General features: G+C 31.1%; 2 protein-coding genes across 2 annotated transcripts; one reads left to right on the forward strand and one right to left on the reverse strand.

The window, feature by feature from the left end:
- Positions 1–9,427: 9,427 nt before the first annotated feature.
- On the reverse strand, positions 9,428–14,664 carry LOC7483956 (uncharacterized). Its single transcript, XM_006379680.3, has 6 exons — positions 14,454–14,664; positions 14,194–14,326; positions 13,989–14,092; positions 11,541–11,712; positions 11,286–11,426; positions 9,428–10,106 (listed from the first exon to the last, which is right to left on the reverse strand). The coding sequence occupies exons 1-6, from the start codon at positions 14,501–14,503 to the stop codon at positions 9,762–9,764; spliced, it is 945 nt and encodes a 314-aa protein (XP_006379742.1). The 5' UTR covers positions 14,504–14,664; the 3' UTR covers positions 9,428–9,761.
- A 3,611-nt stretch (positions 14,665–18,275) lies between these two features.
- Positions 18,276–21,042, forward strand: LOC7488362 (pentatricopeptide repeat-containing protein At3g29230; the record flags this gene model as incomplete). Its single annotated transcript, XM_002311426.3, has 1 exon — positions 18,276–21,042. A coding segment is annotated over one exon (1,896 nt), but the record flags the coding sequence as incomplete, so codon positions are not given.
- Positions 21,043–22,407: the final 1,365 nt, after the last annotated feature.

A 22,407-nucleotide genomic window follows, 5' to 3' on the forward strand; every position in this document is an offset into this window, starting at 1 on the left:
ATGATTTTTAAAACAATTTATGAGGTTTTTTGAATTTTTTTTATTTCATAACCCTTTATTTTCTTTTCTTTCAAATTTAGCTCTCATTTATTTGATTGCTATTTTGTTTTATTTGATATAATTTTTTAATTTTTTTTTCTCTAGGATTTTCCATTGATTTTGAAAACGAGTCAGGTTTTTTTGGATCTTTTTAATTGTTGGATTTACTTTTGCTAATCAATATTAAATTAGTTAGGGGTTGAACTTCTTGATGAAATCCATGTTTAAAATTTAATGGGTTGCATGTTTGAGACCTTTGCCTGGGTTTAGAAAGTTCACCCGAGTTTTTTTATTTTTTTTCCAGTTTCATCACTCAAAATTTATATCATTAGTGATTAGACTTTGTTTTTTTCTTTATCTGCTTTCTATATGCTTTTTTTCACAGTACATTTTTGGTTGTTTCCCATATTATTATTTTTATTTGTCTATCTATCAATCTTTTTTCCTTAATCATGTCTATGCACTAAGTCACATTTATTTTAAAAAAATAAAACACATTTGCGTCATAACATTACAACTATTTTTCAATTTCACCTTTTTTATTTATTTTTAATCCTTTTCATCCTCCGTGGATTTTTTCTATCAAATTTGAGCACCATTCTTTTAATTTATATTTTTTTCATGATTTTATCTTTCAAGATTAAATTGATTGGGAATTAAGTTTCCTGATTCAACCTAGGTCCAAGATTTTATAGGTTGTGAGTTTTAGAGATTAAACTAAGTTTAAGAGGTTTGTTTAGTTTTTTTTTTTAAGCTGATGTTTTTTAACTTTTTTTTTAGATTTTTGCTTTGTTATTTTTCTTCTTTTGACTTCTATAGGGTTAATCTTGGATTCATGACCAGATTCATCAATTTCAAAGGTTAACATGAGTTGAATTTAGTTTTTTTTTTCATTTTTAAATTTATTTATTTTAATTTTATCATTCAAAATTTAATGCATTAAAAATTGATCTCCGTGCTTTTTTCCCCTTTCCTTTTAAGTTGTCCTTTTTTCCTGCTTTTATTTCAAGGTTATTCCAATCTTATATCTATTGTCATGGAGTTTGTGAGTTAACCTAATTTAACTGGGTTTTTGTTTTTTGTTTTTGTAATTTTGCCTTTCAACATTGAGTTTTTTATGTCCAAATCATGTGGGTTTTTTTTTGTCATTTTTTTTATTGTTTTTATATTTATATTATTTAAATTATTAGTTGGTTTAATGACTCGGATCTCAAATTTTTTTTCTTAATGCTTTTTTACATTGAAAAAAAATTGACTAGCCTACAATGAAACGCGAACCACAAATCTAGTAACCATGAATTCAAAAGTGAAAGTTGAGGAGGTAGGTAGGTATATTGCTTCTTTATCATGTAATAATTCAAATATCATATCAAATTGCAAGAGCTTAAATTATCATGAATCTTTTGATCTCAGTATTATAATTTAAGAACTTAAGTCATCCTTATATATTACCTTCCTTATCAGCTACTAATTAAAATATCATATCACATTGTAACAACCTAAATTATCTAAATTCAACATTATATATAACATGGACTAAATTCACGTGTATGGATGTAAAAATTTGTCTTTAAATGAAATAAAATTCACGAAAGATTACTCGATGGTTAAAAGACCTTTTTTTTTAATAAAAAAGAAGAAGTTGTGATGATATTATCTTTGCAAACCATACATGACAAGAATATTACTATAAAAAATTCGCAAGATTTATATATGATTTATTTGCTAGTACTTTATTCATGTTCCAAAAATATGATCTAGTTTTGACCTTCCAAAGCCAAATAGAATACAGTTTTGACCGTCTTTCTTAATTGTTTTCTTAATACAATGTTTACGAAATTTTATTTTATCTTTTAATGAGGTTTTTTATTTTTTTAATTGAAAACCCAGTGCCATGTGCTAAAATAGTACTGGCTAGTAAAAGCAATTGATTAAACACCAGAAAGAGGTGTCATTAAAATAGTTAGTTAAATGAACTCAATGAATTATTTGATTATATCTCATAATTAATTGACCAATTCCCGATGAGACATTAATTACTGGGCACAGTGCAGTTTAATCAAATGGCGTGGTATCTGACCTTTATAATAGAAGATATTGAGAGCTAGCACGCAGTATTGAAATGAGTATTATGGATTGAATTTATAATTATATTCCTATTCTATTTATTATTTATTGATTTATTGGATAAAGAATTTAAATATTTTTATTTTATTAATTAAGTTTTGAGTATTTAATTATTATCCTTTTATTATTTATTTTTAAAAATAAAATAATAAAATAATCTATGTATTTGAGGGGGTCGGGTATATATATATTGAGTACTTATATTTTTTAAATCTAATATATTAATATATTTATATACACATCCCTTGGTCAATATTAATATAATACACATTTATTTTGATATAATATTTATAATTTCATCATTCATGACTTTAAAATATAATATCTGTACATTTTACATTATTTATCACAAGATAACTATTAAAATAAAATGATCTATTCAAAACGGTTGGAATCAATATTTTTATATTCAAGTTAAATTACCATTCCTTAATGGCATGGTTTTAATAAAAAAAAACCCGCTCTTCCGCTTTTCGAATCATTGAACTACTTCGCTGTGCCACAACAAAGAGAACCATAGAAATATCAACTGTTCTGCTACTGTAGCTCTATTTACACCCAGAGGATCTTTGTCAAGCTCCAGTCCTGTACCTTTCTCGAATATATCTCGGGATCAAAAATACCAGAGAGAGAGGGGCATTAATAGTGTTAATTTAATTGTGTGTCACTGCGATATAAAAAGCCAGAAACTACACTAAAAAAGTTGCATATAACTGTCAATATACTGAAATATGAGAGATTGCATGCAAAGACAGGGCAATGTAGGCAGCAAAACTGCAAAAGCAGCCGGCTATAAGAGAGTAGACTCAGCAAATTTTCCATGCAATATCAAGTGCGAGAATGTTTAAAGCTGCTGCATGGCTTTACTTCTTATCAAGTTATAACCTTATTTAATTTGTCTTGTTGCTACAGAATCTGATAATTATATCCCTTTGAGCAGCTTTGCAGTAAGTTTTCTATCACTAACTCCGATCCTCAGTCCTCGATGTGTCTTAATTACTCTTTCACCTTTATGCATTTTGCCAATCTCTATCTCCTCTTTTCTTCATTGTTTTGCACTGAAATGTTTTAATATTAATTACCCGTGTCCTGTCCGTTATTCATTAATGTATATCTTCAACGAGGCCTAAACAGCGGCCATTGGATGGGTCCTTGTGTATTGTTATAGGATGATGGTAGTTTAGGAGTTAGTTTAGAGCTTTTAAAGATTAAGGATTGAAATGAAAATAGTTTGATAGTTAAGATGTTTAGTTGTAGTGTAGTTTGGAAATGGTTGAAGGATGTGAGATATACAAAGCAAAAACTTTATTGATAGGATATATAATACGAGGAGAGTTTTAGGACAAAGATTCTAAACTTAGCATAGTTTTTGGCTTGCCTCAAATGATAGTTGCATGACTATTTATAGCCTTCTTAACCAACCTAAATGGAAGGATCTAGATAAACTTTCCAGCTATAGAATTTGCTAGAAATTTAGCCAATACACTAGAAAATTCTAGAGTTCTTTAAATTATGAACAAGCATTCTTTCTTTCCTAGGACATTCCTAGTGTTTGTTTGATTTCTCTATAACTTTCCTAACTTAGCTTAGCACTAACCTATAGTTTGTAGTATTTTCTAGAATTGATCTCGAGGATAAGTACATTAATAATTTAACATGTATATTGTTACCTAGCCTTAAAATTAAATCAACCGAACCAAACTAGCATCTATTAATGTTTTTAGTAAGAATCATATTTCAGGTGTATTACTTTTGTGTTATCAAATCTCTTGTTCCATGCATGGAAGATGTGTGCGTTATGAAAATTATGAATTAATTAATGAAAAAAATAAAAAGAAATCAAGAAAGCTCCTTGTACATAATCTCACAATCTTCATTCTCTCTAATTAAATAAAGTTTCAATACAAATTATCAAAAAAATATATTAAAAAGGTTAATATAATACATAACATTTATTTTAAAATATAAAATATTATTCATTTTAAGTCTAAAAGATTTTACTTGAAAATTAAGAGAACGCATTAAAAAAAATATAATATCATTCATAAAATCTAATATAATAGTTTGAACTAATAAATTAAGTTGATTCTTTGATAATTTATATTATTTTGCACTAAAATATTTTATAACACTTATATATATATAGCATTGATAGTAGGAAGTCTACATCACTTTTGCAAGGGAAGCACTTTCTTGGAATCAAAGTTATTTCTTATTAGATAATTAATATAAATTATATCTTAGATCTCTCACCTAATAACTTAAATTATTAGGTTGAGATGATTTTTTAACATGGTATCAAAACCTTAATCAAGTGGTCACGAGTTTAAATTTTACTATTCTTATTTATTTGATAAAAATTAAGCACAAGATAGTATATGCCTATACAAGTTTCAAATTCAAAGGGCTTTTATTTAAAAAAATATTAAAAAATAATATAAATAATATTTTATAACCTATCTCCTGCCAAACATATTACTTTCTTGGAGAATGGTAAAGAGTAGTTGTTACATATAAAAACGTTCTTGCACATAATTGCCCTGAGGTAAGAAGTTCGTGTTGCATCATGACAATCATGACAGTCAGTGTTGTGCATCCATCTCAATAAGCATTCTATATATTTTCTATTCTATATCCAAAGGTGAGATATCAATGAATTTTTCATTTAGATGCTATTGAGATATAGTTCTTATGGTTGAGAAAATCCATTTTAGACAATAATAGATCAAAATCATGGCCAATTTAAACCACTGCTAATTAAAGAGAAGCAAGAATTCTACTAGACAAATGAGCTTGACAGAGGCCCTGAATGAGTCCCCGGGGAAAAAATTGCTGGGTGGGATTCTCTTTGTTTACGAACCCAAGCTCTTCAGTACTCTCAAAAAAGGCCTTGAAGTCGTGATTGTGACTAGGCATAAAAGCCGACCACTTTTAGTTTCTGTACCAATTATAAGAGTAGCCTGAGACAGAAGATAAAAGTGAGAGACGGTATGGTATCACAGAAGAAGAAAACGATAGGTAGGAAGTGTATCACTCCGTATTTGAAGTGATGATTTTAAGTTCGACCGAGATGAAATTTAGTTTGTTGTTTTTGAGTCGATGATGTTGATCGTTTGGAAGCCTCCGGTTCTTTTAGTATTCCAAAATACCAATATATATGATGAAATCTATTGTTTTTCTTTCATGATGTTGTAGGAGATCTATCTTGAGGATGATGTAATTCTTGCTTTCGAGGACCAAATTAGGAGCTTGATGATGTGTTTGTATAGCCTTTACGTTGGATTAGGATTCGCGGCGTCCTATTTCGATAGTCATGATTATGGCAACAGAAAATGCAAGGCTTCATGGCCTGTTTTCAAAAATGGTGAATCAAAAGGATTAGTTTAATAGATTGGATATTATACATGTACTAAAACAAAAAACGGTGTTTTCTTGTAAAAATGACAAGATTATAGCCACTTTTCTTACAGTGGGTGTACCTGTAGCGGTGACATAATTGTGATTTTTGGAGTTTTTTATGATGTTTTCCAATAAAAATGATATATATAGTTGTAAATTTTGCAAATTATTTTTACTAGTGCTATTGTAGTGGTGGTAGAATTATAATTTTCAAGTTTTTTTAGAAGTTTTCCCGTAGAAATTAATGATATAATTGTAAATTTTTTCAATTTGTTTTACTATATCGGTACTGCAATGATGGCAAAATTGTAATTTTTAGGTTTTTTATATTAGAAAAAAGTTTTTATTATATTTTTTTTATTTATACTTGGTGTTTTTTTATCATTTTACACTTGACTTATTTATCATCATTTTTTTCTCATCTTTATTTTTTTGTAATATTTTTTTAGTTTTTCATTTTTTTCTTTCACTTTTTTTGAAAAAAAAATATTATTTTCTATTTCTTACACTTTGAATATCTATCATTCTACACTTGACTTATTTATACTTTTTTTTGTTGTTATCTTTATTCTTTTATAATTTGTATTTAATTTTTTTCTTTACACTTGTTTTTTGAAAAATTATTATATAAAGACTAAGAAAATATTGGTGTTTCATTGTAATAATTATAACATTGTTCTATTCTTCTTCTATGTTAAAAAAACATGATAATAACATCTATACATTAATTTTTTTGTGTTAGTAAAAAAACTATTTGACCTGCAACGAGGCAAGTTTAATAAATATATTAACACTTTGTTTTTTTTATTTATTGATACAAATGATTCTCAATATATTTAATTAAATGCACATATAAGTTTTTTTATTTATAATTAGAATTAAAAAAAACATTTGAAAAGCTTGCATATTGTTTTTTCAAAAAACAATATCTAACCCGTGTCGAAGTGCAAGTCAAATAACTAGTACTTCCTATATTATTATTATCTAAGATTTAATTTCAAGAAAATATAATAAAAAAAATAATTTTTTATACATATACTAATTTATACATGAATAACCTACTAAAAATGTAATAAAATGAGACATGATCAGCAAGTCAGCTTGTAGCTCAATTATTAATAGTTAAGTGGTAAGGAGTTAACTATGAGAGAGAATATTTTTAGTTTGAATCTTATTATTTGAGTGGGGACCTCGAGTTGATGAACTCTCTCTTTTAATTTGATTTTTAAGAATAATCATTAATCTCTAAGTAGTGTTAATACATACACACACACACATATATATATATATATATATATATATATATATATATATATATATATATATATAAACAGTCCTAGATGTGAAAGATGACCCATTAAAACTCTTATGGTCAAGGGGAAAAAAAAGGTTAATTTGTAACAAGGCTCAGGACTCGTAACATCTGATAAAAGTGTAAATTATTTGTAAAAAGCATCACTGAGATATAATTTCTATTAGAAAAATTCTTGATGTAGATATTAATTAAATCTGTAGATTTATAGCAGTGATATAGGGTATAAGTCTAGTTGATTTATACTCGTACAAGAGGAATTTAAATATTTGAACATTTGAGTTGGGTAGGTGGCCTCACGAGTGAATTATGATAATAATTAAATCAAGATCTCTTTTGTCTCTTTCTACAACCCGTCATGGATTACAATCCGTAGTTTTACGAACATTCCAAATCAAAGAAGATTTAGTAGGAGGGGGGGTGTTCGAACCTGATTTTTTTTATAAAAAAAATTATTTTAAATTATTTGTATGTTTTATTTTAATTATTTTAATGTGTTAAAATTGAAAATAAATATTATTTTTAAAATACTTTAATTAATTTTTTAAAAATAAAACTTTGAAAACCAACTAACACCCTCTTAACAAAAAAAAAAAAAAAAACGAAGGAACACTGTTAAAGTTATTTAAAAAAAAAAAAAAAGCATCGGTTGAGTGGACCAATGGTGAAACATCTCCTTTGATTACAAAACGAAGTTCAAGGCGAAAACGACCCTTCACTTCAACAAAATCAAAGTGGCTTCTTAGTTCAGATCACGCCTTTGATCAATTGATGGTACCCTCTTCTTATAAGGATACCATTGTCCGTCCACACAGTATTTATTTATTTATTTATGTATTTTCTTTCTTTCTTTTATCGATCTTGTTTACTCCTGTCCTTTCTTGGTCTAGCTACAACTAAAGACACATCTTTATCAGTCTCTCTCACACAGTGAATATATGTACGGTACGTGTTTTATGTCTCTTTAGATCTGCATTCATGATCAAGTTTGATGAATGAAAGGGTCCTGTCTTTTGGGAAACCGACATGGGTTTGGGTTGCATATGAGTGAGAGAGATATTCATGATCTTGCTCAGGAATGCCATTAATTATTACATTTCTCTGGGTAAACACAAATGTGTCTCAGCTTGCATTTTTTGCCTCTTCAAAGTGTCTTGTTGAATCTACCCCTCTGCGTTGCCGAGTTGAATGCTTCAAATATATATATATATATAGTGCATGTTTAATATTTGGATTAAAAAAAAAAAGGTTTTTGTTACCACGTAAGCTGCTGATTCAAAGATAGTCTAAATATTAAGACAAAAAATGGTGTAATATTTGTGTGTTGGAGTGTAGAGTGCAAGTAGCTAAGGTTGTATGGTCATGACAAGGATGTTTCGGTTTCTTATGACTATACCCGGCCAAATTGATCTTGTGTGGTCACCCTTCAGTGCGCAGTTCTTATTGTACAAGTATATTTGTTTTTTAGTTTTAAAACTGTTTTTGAAAAAAAATATTTTTTTATTTTTTCTATACTTCAAATTTAATTCTTTTTTGTATTTTCAGTTTGTTTTGATGTGCTAATTTTAAAAAATAAAAAAAATATTATTTCATAACATTTCTAAGTGAAAAGTAATTATTACTACAATATTAAACGAAATCGTAGATACTTGAGCGCGCTCTCTCTCTTCATTCTAGTCCCATAAAGTAGATAGAGGTAAAAAAAATAAAAAAAAATAGGAACTGAGATCATAACGGTTAAAATTTAATTACTTCACCTCTAGTTTTTCTTTGGTTTCAATAATGCTAGAAATTTCAATACTATTTTATCATCTTTTTTCACTTATGTAGCTATGATAATGTATGAGAAATGTTACAAACTCAATAAATAGTAAATTATTTATCAAATACTAAAACCAACGTTAGTATAATTTAGAAAACGTTCATATATGTACGTATGATGGGTGACATTTCCCAAGTATATGGATTATCCAGTTTTCTAGACAAGTTTTGAAGCTTAATCGAATAATAAATACACTTGATGATCCAGGGAAAGAACTATTAGAAGCAAATAAAAAAGAAAAAGAAAACATTTCCATTTCAAATACCCAATATTGTCCTTCAAGCTGCCCTTCTTTGAAACAAGATGGAAAGAATATCCTGAATTTTTATATTAGATCTTGACAACGCTATGGGCTTCTAATCATATTACCAAAAACAGGTCCGTCACTGGTACAAGTGTGGCCTTGCAACCAAGAATTTTTAGTCTTCCTCCCTGGAACCGTCTCATGGACCGAAGCACAGTCATACATGTTGAGTAATTTTCAGCTGTATTTTTATCGCGTTATTTTCTATGAAAGATTTGAGGAAATATAAATTCATGAGTGCAAAATACGGTCCTTACCTCTAATCTCACCCCTTTACCACAGGAGAATCTATAATACTATTATTAATAATATTACCAGTTGAGGGGAAAGTCAGTCACGAGGCGTGGACTTGTTTCTTGGTCGGCAACATACACTTGTGTGACTAATGGATGCGGCTGTGAATTACAAACATTGTCCGCGGATCTTGGTAAACAATACTATTCCAAACAATAAATCCCAGAAAAGTACATAGCAAACATTATGTGCAGAAAACAGATGCGACAGGATTTTATTGAATTGATACAATCGTGGGCTTTGTTAGTATTTCAGCAAGAAGAGAGAATGAAGGTATAAGAACATCACCGATACGATGAACTTGGTAGTCGGTAGCTTCCAGTTTTTGCAAGATTGTGCTTTTATACGAACCAATAAACATTTTCTTTTGGTTTCTCTTTTGGCATGCTTGATTCTGTGACATTGAGAAATATCTCATAATCGAGGGTCGATTATTGAAGAAACTTACCTTCGCCTAGCTTAAATTAACCAAATTGAACATTTACAAGTTCAGCAGCTGCACGGGCAGCAATAGTTGCACGCTCTGCTGATGCAATGGCGACTCGAGCTCTCTCCAAGACATCAGATGATTGAGATGTTGTCTCCCTTTGAACATCAGCCATGTAATTCCTGATTGATGGTTCAATTTCGTTAGCATTGACCCGGGGCATATTGCTCACAAGCGCAGGAGCTTCAAGACGATGCGATCCTTGCTTATTATCCGTATTTAAGGTAGAATGGGCCCCGTTGGAAGGTGGGGATAGAGGAGAGTTCTGTTTGGTGGGTGCTTGAGGAAGTATTGCATCAGCCATAATTTCCTTTGATCCACCCTACAGATTAAAAAAAAATCAGATTTATATCTTAGTCTACGCAATAGAAAACCAAAAATGCTTTTCTCAAAAGACACAGAAAACACAACAATGAAAGCCACGCGAAGAAGCAAGCAGTTAGGGGTTGCCAAAATTTTAATATGCTACAAAATGAAATTGTATTGTGTTTATATATTGAACAATCCTAAACAAGCCTTATATTCAACCAAGATCAAGTTTTTTGCATGTTTAGAGTTTAGACATTAACAAGCCTATAAACCAAGTTTCAATTGAAGAATTCTACATACAAGCTAATCAGACATATTTCCAGCAAAGAAGCAAAGAAAGTTGTGGATGCACTCCCATTGGTCTAACAGTCTTCCTCTAATGATGAGAAAACAAATCTTTCTCGATGGATGCTCATATATCCTTCAAGACTTGCAAAGACAGGTATTCTGAGTCCACTTTGTCTCTTTCATGTAGTAGATAATGCAGATTCAGAATCATCAGTCATTTCATGCTATCTAACATAGAGAATTTATTATGAATGCCACCAAAGCTTAAGAATATAACGAATGATACCATCCCTAATTGTAATAAGCATCACGCGGACATAGACAACATCCTACGAAAACATGCTAAAAGTAAATGATTCAAATATGATCCCAATTGGCATGGATTAAATAAAATTTTGCAGGGTCGAATGAGTAATATATACTACCTAAGATCTACATTACTGTTATATTTGACAACCCAACCCAGCATGAGCACATGGGATTGGCATAGGAGACATGCGCATGAACAACAGCATCAGAAAATGGAGGGCAATGTGTTAATTGTTGGTGCCTTTCATTGATGCTTGAAATCATTCCTTTTAGTCATCTTCATTCCTAAGCTTTACTACTCTTCATTTTTTTGACTATTCTTCACTTTTTGGTTCACTTGAAACATTAAGATTGATTAATGACCATAGCACTAAATACTCTTGAAAAAACAAAAAATCAAATGCAATTAACTACATGCAAAAACATAAAAGCATTCAGATATAATGAACAAATTACGATGAAGTGAATCATGTCATTGATTGCACAATTTTTCAAGACTTTCTTTTGCTTGGCACTCTTTTCAGTATTGTCAATGTAGCATTGAAAAAGGAGGTTTTAGAATATGTGCAACCAACAAAACTAAATTGACAGCTACCAGCAAATCTTCATGCTTTTTCCCGAGTTCAGCCTCTGTGTTAGAAGAGTCCCACTCAAGACTAAATTCTTGAGCGATTTCCTTCAAAACCTTGAGCCTTGCCTCTGCTGGTGGAGCTCTAACTGAAAGCCTTTCAATAATCTGCACAAGCAACAGCCAAAGAAAAGTCTAAATCATTACATTCTAGTTATTAATATGACTGCACATGCATAGATATCAAAGTTGAAGAAACTTAATAAGGTTAAGCCGATTAACTGCACGGTTGACACCAGAATCAGGACGGAGCTCAGATGCAGCCATGTTGAATTCCTTTCCATATTTTGCAGCAAACAAATTCTTGATCTGCAGCAAATCTGGCACTTCTGAACATCTTGGAGCAGCAAAAATTATGCTTGCAATAGCCTCTCGTAATTCAGCTGGACATTCCCTGTTAAGCAGAAAAGGATGAAAAAAGGTTATCAGTTTATTGGTGGCCAAACAAGTTTTAGCTACATGTTTCCAAGAATGCCTCATACCTTAACCACAATTTTCATAATGTTACCCAGTCCCTCATTAATGACTTGGGGATAGAAGAACATAGGGAACAAACTACCCTGAGACCTTACCAGTGTAACCATACATGCCTCTAAGATAAAACCATTTGAAAAACAGTTTTACTTGAATATGGCTCCCGATAATACAAATTATTGGTGGAATCAAAATGCAAGAAATTTTTAGGAGAAATTTTTTAGTAGTAAATATTTTATTATGAGCTAACAAATAACTCTTGTTTTGCCCTTCTATTTATATTTTCCAATGAACTCAATGAAAAACACATTAGAAGACTCTATTCCTCTCTTTTTTGTATAAATTAAACACACCTTGAACTTTTCTAATAAAAAAAAATTGCAGTCACAACCTGTACAGGTAACAAAAGCTTACAAATATCAAGAACACAGATTTGGCTCCTACTAATTTACCAAATCATCACCCAATAGTAGATTTCATTAGTATACCAATAACAGGTGAGGATCTCAACGGAAAGTGAGAAATACCAGAGTTCTATCAAAAACAGGTTTCATGGTCATTCTATTCCAACTTGTAATTTTGTATTCCTTTTTTTTCACCCTCTAGAATCTTCACAATTTCCATCCTCCCTCTTCATTGAAGAAGCCAAATTTTGGTTTCTAAAGACTAATCATGTGTTAAGTTATGCAGTATGCTAAAAAGCTACCACATTAATAGTGTTTGATAAAAGCTTTCTAAGCATCGCATCAGGTGCACTATTTATGAGGTGGCTTTAAGCAAAATGCAAGGCTGAACATGCACTAAGGCTGACAATTGGCTACATTGCAGAACCTATCACCTTTATAGCCTTTTAATTATGTACTGTTTTAAGAATGGCAGGTCTAACCATATGGGGTGAGAGGGAGAGATTTGTTGAGCAAGTGTCTGATCCATGTACCGGGACTTGTTCAACAAAACTTTCCCTCGGACCATATGGTTGGGCTCACAATTCTTTAAACAAGATGATGGAGAGTAAAGTGGTTGTGCAAAGGGTCGAGCATTCAAAATGCCAAAGATTGGTTTTCTAGGAGTAATAGAGAAGAAAAGTGAGAAAAAAGAGGAAGATTGAAAGGGGAAAGAAAAGGGGAAAAAAAAAGATTAGTTTTTTCAAAAATTAAATCCTAGATTGGATGATTGGTTAAAGCTCCTGATTCAGTATATTACTAAAACAGTCGTCATTCAACAGGTCTTATCCTCTTGGTATTTCATGTATTTCTATTTGTGAAACCCATCCTATATTTTTTTAATTTAATATTGAATCCAGTTTATAGGTGGCTAGTATTATTGTCTAGAAGTGCAGATCTTGATAATATTTATGTAGCCTCTAGTTGAGCTAGAGATGACCCCTCCAGTAAACCTTCTATTTTCCATAAAGGAAGAACTAATAGACTTCCATGCCATGGTTTCTACATCCATTTGGAAGGATTAGCCATGTAAAAGCTGTTGTTTTGCTTCTGTGAGTTAATTCTTTCTATTTTTTTGGTGTTTTCATCATTGGGGCTTGTTTTGATTATTGTAGCTTACTTGATAATCCTTACTAAGAATTAATAAATTTTCATTTAAGAAATACATTGTGAACAATCGCCCATTCAAAATTTCATAATAGGAGGTAATAAAAATTGAAACGTTTGTTGCTTGGTGTTCAATGCAACTGATGAAGAACATCTGTCTTTCAAAAAATTTCAATAATCTCATCTAGAAATAGATATGGCGTATTTTCATATATGACATCAAGATCAAATTGAGTTTACTCAGTCACAGCAATGCTAAGGTAGTTATCACCATATTCGCCGAATGAAAGTTGCATCTTAAACACAATTTCCGACAGGCTCATGCAACAAATTATGCTAGGGGTCAACAAACACCCCAAAGATTCACAACCATAGAACCACATGACCAACCGTCTAAACAACCGACAGGCATGTTCTTTCAAAATCAAGATCCTAAATACAATGCTCTGAATCTAAATCGTTTGTACTTAATAATAAAGCCAAAAGAAAGACTCGTCCTTTCAGGCATTTGTTTTCAGAAATTTTCAAACAACGGTTCTCCATCAAACACAAATTATATACTGCTTCTATTATCATCAATAAACATAATTTGATGTCCCAAATCATCTCCAATCAAGAAACAAATCCCAGCAGTAAATGAACTTACTTTTGACTTTCAAGAATCGGAACACGCACAAGAACAAACTCACAGAACAGCTCCAGTATCTCATAAGCAGCCCGTATATTTTGTTCTCGTATTACATGCTCCACCTAACAAAAGCAAAGACCAAAGTGTTGTTTCTTTAAAAACATCCTCGTTTCTTAGCACATGTTCATTAGTAATATCAAAATCTAGAAGGTGGGATACCAACCCGAATTCGAGCAATTGCTTCTTGGCCAGCCTGAAGAAATTGCGCAATCTCCTTGCGCATGTGTTTAAGCTGCAAATCTCTCTTGTTTTGCAGCAATTTAATGCGCGAGATTGCCAAGTTCAAGCATGTTTTGCTACAAAACCAGTCATCAAAATTTTTAAAAAAATTCACAACAGAAATAAAAACAAATTTATTCAATTCCAAAACCAACGTAAATAAATCAAAATTATACAAAAACTGAAAGGAAATTAAGAAGAGACCATTTAGAACCAAAAACGCCTCTGTTGAAGAGTTGGTTTAAGAGGGACATCGATCGATGCTTAAACAGAGATGGGTTTCTGGTTATGGGTTAGTTCGAGGTTGGCTTTCTTTATGATCGATCGATTGATGGATCGATGGATCTTACTGGCACTGTTTGTTAGCTATACTGGTCAAGTGGTCTGTGGGAAATTTTACTTGCCAGATTTCAGAATAAATAAAACGATAAAAAGATTCGATGGCTTTGCCTACCTCTTTTAACCGTTCGATTTCAAGAAGCAATCTGCTCCGTCCATTCCATTGTTTAACAAAGTAAAAACTGCTCCCCTCCCTATTCTTTCCTCAAGAAATTTGCCCAAGCTAGTCAACATCAGGATTGTTTGACATCCAAGAATATTAATTATCCTAACTAATTGTCTTTTTACAGATAAGATATCAAATAAACTATTATATCTTGTAGTTCGAACTCCTTCCTTTTGATTGGCATTTCAAGCGAAATATATATGTTAGCTCATGATTCATCAAGATTAAGGCATTTTTGTTTGCTAGTTTATAATTTTCTTTTGAAAATTAGTTTATATAGAAAGTGAATTTTTAAAAAATAAATTATTTTTTTTATATTTTATAGTTATAAAAAATAAATTGAAAAATACTTCTTAATATTTTGTGATATCATAAAAAATAAGTTGAAAAATAAATTATTAATATTTTAATTTTCTTTCAAGTTTATTATAATAAGATTACTAAATTTAACAGATAAGAAAGTTAAATTGGGATGAAATTAAAAAATAAATTCTGATTTCATAAATTATTTTAAATAAAATAAATAACGATGAAAAAAATAAAGACAGATCTGATAGATAAAATAATTGAAAGGGAATGAAATTGAAAAAAAATCAATTTCATAAATTATTTCAAATAAAATAAATAGCAATAAAAATAATAATCAAATATGATAGAGAGAAAAATTCAATTAAAAGAATAATAAGAGAAAAAAATAACAATCAAAATAATAAAAATCAAAATTAATATAAAAATCAAATTAAATTAAATTATAAGAGAGAAATTGAAAAACAATAAAACAAAATTAAAACAAAATATATAGCAAATTAAATACTAGATTTAATATAATAATATATTTTTGTATTTAAGGGAAAAAGTTGTGTACTTTCATTAGATATATAACACATTTTTTTATGGAGAAAATAGATTCAGAAAGCATAAACAAGTTAAATTATTCACGTAAAAAAAAGGATATTTAGCCTAACAAGAAAGTTTATCATCTCTCCATCGAGTGCATGAATTAGGGTCTTGAATATGCTAGACAAAATTTTATATATATTTTTTTTATAGTTTGATAATTTTGCTTTTTTACAGTTGAAATCTTATTGTTATGACCAGAGACATGTGTTCCTGGGCTCCCACTTTTGATTAATTGAAACTTCATGATATTGCTAACAATAAGTCCCTTGACAGATTATTTTATACAATTAGTTTTGAATAAACTCAAGGGTTTATTTAGATCTTTATATCAATTACAATCAAGCAAATATCCGTTGAAAATGTAAAAGTCATGTGACCTTGTCAGTTAAAAATTGAATAAAAATCTACTTATAAACTTTAACTTTTGAATAACTTTTCAACAATTTAAAGGACAATATTGATATAGGTTGATCCAATATAAGAAATGAGTTTCTTGATTTTTTTTTCTTATTTACAAAAATCATATATTTATTTTTATTTTGATTTTTATATTTTTTATTTGCAAATGTGACAAGATGGACCGTGTGTGTTTATATATATATGTTAATATTTTATTGGCTAGCACTTAAGTATATTGATCCATGAATAATTCAGGTGTTATAATCAAAACACCACGTTAAACTGCTTCTATTTTGAAAATCTTACATAAAATAAAAAAGAAAGATAATACCATGTACTTGAAAAAAAAAAAAGATGAATAGTGCATTAAAAAATAATGCTAAAGTTTTAGCATTATAGATTATTGCAGTTGAAAATAAAATAAAAGGTAAACTTAGGCCCCGTTTGTTTCATTGAAAATAGTTTTTTATAAATTACTTTCCAAATTTTCGTGTGTTTATTTGTCATTGGAAAAACTGATCAACGAAAAACACTTTTCAGTTAAAGGAAAATTTGGTTTGGTTTTCAGGAAAGTATTTTTCTTTTATTTTGGGCGGAAAATACTTTTCAGGAGTTGTGAAAAATTTATAAATGTCATATTCTTTACTGATTATATCAAATTTGGTCCTCAAACTTTTAATTGTTATATATTTTATCTTGAATCTGTTTTTTTTTTCAATTTTATCCCTTATAATTTGATTTAATTTGATTTTTATATTAACTTTGGTTCTTATTTTATGATTGTTATTTGCTTTTTTCTTATCATTTTTTTAATTGAAATTTTTTATCTATCAAATTCGGTCCTCATTTTTTTTATTGTTACTTATTTTATTTGAAATAATTTATGAAATTATAATTATTATTATTTTAATTTCATCATCTTTCAATTTTTCTATCTATTAGATTTGATCTCAATTATTTTGATTGTTATTTATTTTATTTGAGATAATTTATAAAATTAGATTTTTTTTCAATTTCATTTTCATTTAACTTTTTAACCTGTAAGATTTATTCCTCGTTATTTTAATAAACTTGAAAAAAATAAAATATTAATAATTTATTTTTTTAAGTCATTTTATATGACATAACCAAATATTGAAAAGTGTTTTCCAACTTATTTTCCATGACACTACCAAACATCAAAAAATAATTTATTTTTCATGAATTCACTTTTTTAAAAAATCACTTTCCAAAAAAATCACTTTCCAACAAATACAAGGATAACTCAGCCTCACGATCCAAGTCGTGAATTTTTCTTGCTAGCTCGGTTGGCTTGGGGCTTTTACATCATTTTTTTATGTTAAACTTGACACGTTAGTTTAATTGTTTTTTTTCCTACTCTGAATTATTTTTTTAATTGATTTTATTTTTTCAATTTTATCATTCAGAATTGGATTGGTTGAGATCCAGGTTTCGTGATTTTTTTTTTATGATATGATCAAAGTCTCATGATCTATGTCACGACTATAAAATGTTAACCTAGATTGCCATATGTTTTTTTTTACATCGATTTTATATTTTGATTGTAGTTTTCAACGTCGAGTTTATTAAAGATCGAGATTTTTTATTTTTTTATTTGTTCTTTACAAGGATGATCCGACCTCATGACTTAAGTCACCGGTTTTCCTTGCTAACTTGGATTGACTTTATTTTTTTTTATTTTTCATTCTTTAATATTGATTTATCTTATAATTCAACTTTAAATTCTTTTTTTTTTCCGCAAACATTCTTTTTTCACTTGTCATTATTATCACTTTTCTATTTTGATTAAATACATTCACTGTCATTTTTTTTTTTATATAATTAAATTAAATTATCTTATTATTAAAGCTAGAAAAATCTATAACTCTAGTTGAGTGATTTTTTTTTTTTTTAAAGCATACTAACAACACTTAAATATTATTTTTAAAATTAAAAATAATATTTAAACAACCCACAACGAATGCCTCCTACTACCATTCTGAATGGAGTCCAATAACAAAACAGTCCATCAATCAGATAAATTTTGTGAAGCTCATGCTGTAACATCAATGAATCTCCAATGCTTCACGCATTTATCAACTGGGCCCCTCAACCGCAATTCGTTAACGTTTCCCGTCCGAGAGGCATGTTACATACTTACATGTCATAGAACGTCGTCGCTCTCGGAATAAATTTGACGGGTAAGCTAACGGTCTTGGATACAAAGACGATGCAAGTCAGCTTTCAGGGTTTTCAAAGTCATTAATCTTTACAACTCAACCGAGCAACAGCGCTGTCTGCGAAAAATAGCGAACATACTTCCAAGTTTCACCACAAAATCCCCTCACAGAATTCTTGAAGAGAAGTTTATCTCTCTCTTACAATCATGTAAGACCCTCAAGGTTCTCCACCAAATTCACTCCCAAATTATCACTCATGGCTTTGAACACGAAGATTACATCGCCCCAAAAATCATCTCAGGTTATGGTTCACTCAAGAAAATGGAGAATGCCCACAAAGTGTTCGATCAAATTCCCGAACCAAATGCCTCTATCTGGAACGCAATGTTTAGAGGCTATTCACAAAATGAATCTCACAAGGACGTTATAGTCTTGTTTAGACAAATGAAGGGATTGGATGTAATGCCTAATTGCTTCACTTTCCCAGTTATTCTTAAATCTTGTGTCAAGATTAATGCATTGAAAGAAGGTGAGGAGGTGCACTGTTTTGTGATTAAAAGTGGATTTAGGGCGAACCCTTTTGTGGCTACTACGTTGATTGATATGTATGCTAGTGGTGGAGCAATACATGCGGCTTATAGAGTTTTTGGCGAGATGATAGAGAGGAATGTGATTGCTTGGACCGCAATGATCAATGGCTACATTACTTGTTGTGATCTAGTAACCGCGCGTCGCCTTTTTGATCTGGCTCCTGAGCGGGATATTGTGCTGTGGAATACTATGATTTCGGGTTATATTGAGGCAAAGGATGTAATACGAGCACGGGAGCTTTTTGATAAGATGCCAAACAAGGATGTCATGTCGTGGAATACAGTTTTGAATGGTTATGCTAGTAATGGGGATGTCATGGCTTGTGAGAGATTGTTTGAAGAGATGCCAGAAAGGAATGTTTTTTCGTGGAATGCATTGATTGGAGGGTATACAAGGAATGGCTGTTTCTCTGAGGTATTGAGTGCTTTTAAAAGGATGTTAGTTGATGGAACTGTAGTTCCTAATGATGCTACACTTGTGAATGTGTTGTCTGCTTGTGCGAGATTAGGTGCTCTAGATTTGGGCAAGTGGGTACATGTGTATGCAGAGAGTCATGGATATAAAGGAAATGTATACGTGAGGAATGCTTTGATGGATATGTATGCAAAATGTGGGGTTGTGGAAACTGCTCTCGATGTGTTTAAAAGCATGGATAATAAAGACCTGATTAGCTGGAATACCATAATTGGTGGATTGGCTGTGCACGGGCATGGAGCTGATGCCTTAAATTTGTTTTCTCATATGAAGATAGCTGGAGAAAACCCAGATGGAATCACCTTTATAGGCATTTTGTGTGCTTGCACGCACATGGGTTTGGTTGAAGATGGTTTCTCGTATTTCAAATCAATGACTGATGATTATTCGATTGTGCCTCGAATCGAACACTATGGTTGTATTGTTGATTTGCTAGGGCGAGCTGGTCTCTTAGCCCATGCTGTGGATTTCATTAGAAAGATGCCCATTGAAGCCGATGCTGTTATCTGGGCTGCATTGCTGGGGGCATGTAGGGTTTATAAAAATGTTGAATTGGCTGAGCTGGCTCTTGAAAAACTCATTGAATTTGAGCCAAAGAACCCTGCAAATTATGTGATGCTTTCAAACATATACGGGGACTTTGGAAGATGGAAAGATGTAGCACGACTAAAAGTTGCAATGAGGGATACTGGGTTCAAAAAATTACCAGGATGTAGTTTGATTGAGGTCAATGATTATTTGGTTGAGTTTTATTCATTGGATGAAAGACACCCTGAGAAGGAGCAAATATATGGCACCTTGAGAACACTAACAAAATTGTTGAGATCATCAGGCTATGTACCAGGTTTAATGGAGCTGGACGAGAGAAACTGAAGATAGATGAGATCTCGTGGAGGATGATAGAAACATCATGAAGTTATTCCCTATAAAATGGCTTCCTTGAACTTGATCAAAATTTTCTTTGCTACTTGTGTTGAAAATTCAAAAGCAATCAAGAGTCCTATGGAGCTGCTTCATGCCGGGAAAATTGTGTAGATTGGTACAGTCAGAATATCTTTGTAGCTGAGATGCTTATGCTCAAGATATTTTTATCCAGTGAAGATCCCCCTCCCTCTGGTTGTTGATTAGATGCCGATTACAGCCAAAGCCATTACATTAATTTCTCTTGCTGGGAGAGCATATTGACTAGTCGATTGATTGTTATGGTTTCAGAAAGCGATGATGGTCATTAAGGTGTGGGGGTCTTGTCAATATGCTTCCCGCTGTTGTTGAAATCATCGCCCTTTGTGGTAAATTTGGCAAGCTATATTCACAGTGATCCTTCTACTCGACTACTTCAATCATTGTCAAATATCTCGTAGCATTTTCATGGCATTTGAAAGCTTATAAAAGCAACTTTGGGTGCAGTTGAAGCTTACTAAGCAAAAGTAGTGTTGGGCTTTAAAGCAACAAGAAACGGATGGAGCAACTTCGTGGAAGGCATTGCACATTAGCGCATCCATTTCTTGCTTGTAAGCCGTAAGTAATAACACAGGAAAGGCTTATCCCTATTATCAGGTACGCTTCGTAAGCTTCTTCCTTCAGCTAGACGAGGCTTTGCTTCGTCATATTGCTATTGTTGAAACCATATCATCTCATGTAGCTTATAAAATTATCGATGACATCCAAACTTTTTTACTGAATGTGGTTTGATTTATTTATGTTATGTTGAGGCATATAAATGTCAAGGAGTTAGTGTATGGAATTGGACCCTTGACCTGCTGCTTTTCTAACATGGATGTCGGGATAAGAAGTGAGGAAACGGAGTAGGCCAATTATCCTTGCTGCACTGTTGCACGACCACCATAACAAAATTGCCACTGTTATCACTGTAGCAGTTCTATGCATAGAATCAAAGTCTCAGAAACCTCCATTTGTTGAATGTCACTCACACTCACACACAGGCACGCGCAAATAAACATAAAGAAAAAGAAAGAGAGAGAAGACGCACAAAGCAAAGGTTTTAGTTCATGTGATGGCCTTTCCCCTGTAATCAAATTAAGTTGGTGTAGAGAAGAAAGAGCCGAGCAAACATCCATAGATTCCAAAATGGATTGGACATGATATTTTGAGACCAAGGTGTGAGCTACATTATCCAAAGGCATGATTTAAAATATTCTGCAAGGTTGGTTAAGAAGGAAGAACAAGGCAAATGACTGACATGGCGTGAAATCTATGGAGACTTCCCAGTTGGTATCAATGCTGGGCTCTTAGTGGACTTTGGACAATGTCTGAGGCTCAAAAGGCTTGCCATAATGAGGAATAACTATCTCCATGGACACCTCTCACTGTCATGCACAAACTTGATGTATTTCACATGGTTTTCTTAACAGACATCATCTCCTAGGGAGTTTCATAACACTATAATGGTTATATCATCGTCACGTCATGAGGTCCTTTTTTGAGTCACCTAAACTCAAAATTTTTCACCTAAACTCGTAAATCCTTATTAAGAATGGGAGAAAGGAACAATAATTATATATATATATATATATATATATATATATATATATATATATATATATATAAAAAAACAGCTTGTTTCTAGTCTCTTGTTTTTATTTAAAAAAAAACCATCCCCCGCCATCAAACCCACTAAAGTAATGCTACATGCTTTGTACGTATTAAGTTCAGTTTGTCTCTACATAGAATTTTGAATTTAATTATCTGATCCTTTCCTTGTAAATAAATTAAAGCTAATGACACTTCATCGTGATGAGTATGATGGCTATAAAAGACGAACCCTAATGCCTTGTGGAGTTGTTGTTAAGCCAAGTGGAGTACAATAAGCAAGTTTGTTTATTTGGTTTCGATTTGTCTTTCTTCTCATCCAAATTAATCAGGTCTGTGCGTCTCTTTCATATGGGAATGGGCTCATAATGCAAATGTCAAATGCTAAAAATTTATTAAAAACTTTAAATATAAAAAACAATATTATTTAATTAAGTAGATTCATACAAAATAAGTTATAGCTCAATTAACATTAATGTTCTCCTTCAAAAGTTTCAAATTGCAACCTCTTCATTGTAATAATAAAAAAATTGAGTATGCTCGCGCTCTGTGGCGGCTA

This window comes from Populus trichocarpa, chromosome 8, assembly GCF_000002775.5.
Source record: "Populus trichocarpa isolate Nisqually-1 chromosome 8, P.trichocarpa_v4.1, whole genome shotgun sequence".
Lineage (NCBI taxonomy): Eukaryota > Viridiplantae > Streptophyta > Magnoliopsida > Malpighiales > Salicaceae > Populus > Populus trichocarpa.

Bases quoted from the DNA above. Each gene is read 5' to 3' on its own strand.
- LOC7483956 (XM_006379680.3), bottom strand. From the start codon at position 14,503: ATGTCCCTCTTAAACCAACTCTTCAACAGAGGCGTTTTTGGTTCTAAA. The intron at 14,327-14,453 runs GTCTCTTCTTAA...CTGGTTTTGTAG, and splicing joins GGCGTTTTTGGTTCTAAATG to CAAAACATGCTTGAACTTGG. The intron at 11,427-11,540 runs GTTAATCGGCTT...TTGCTTGTGCAG, and splicing joins ATTCTGGTGTCAACCGTGCA to ATTATTGAAAGGCTTTCAGT.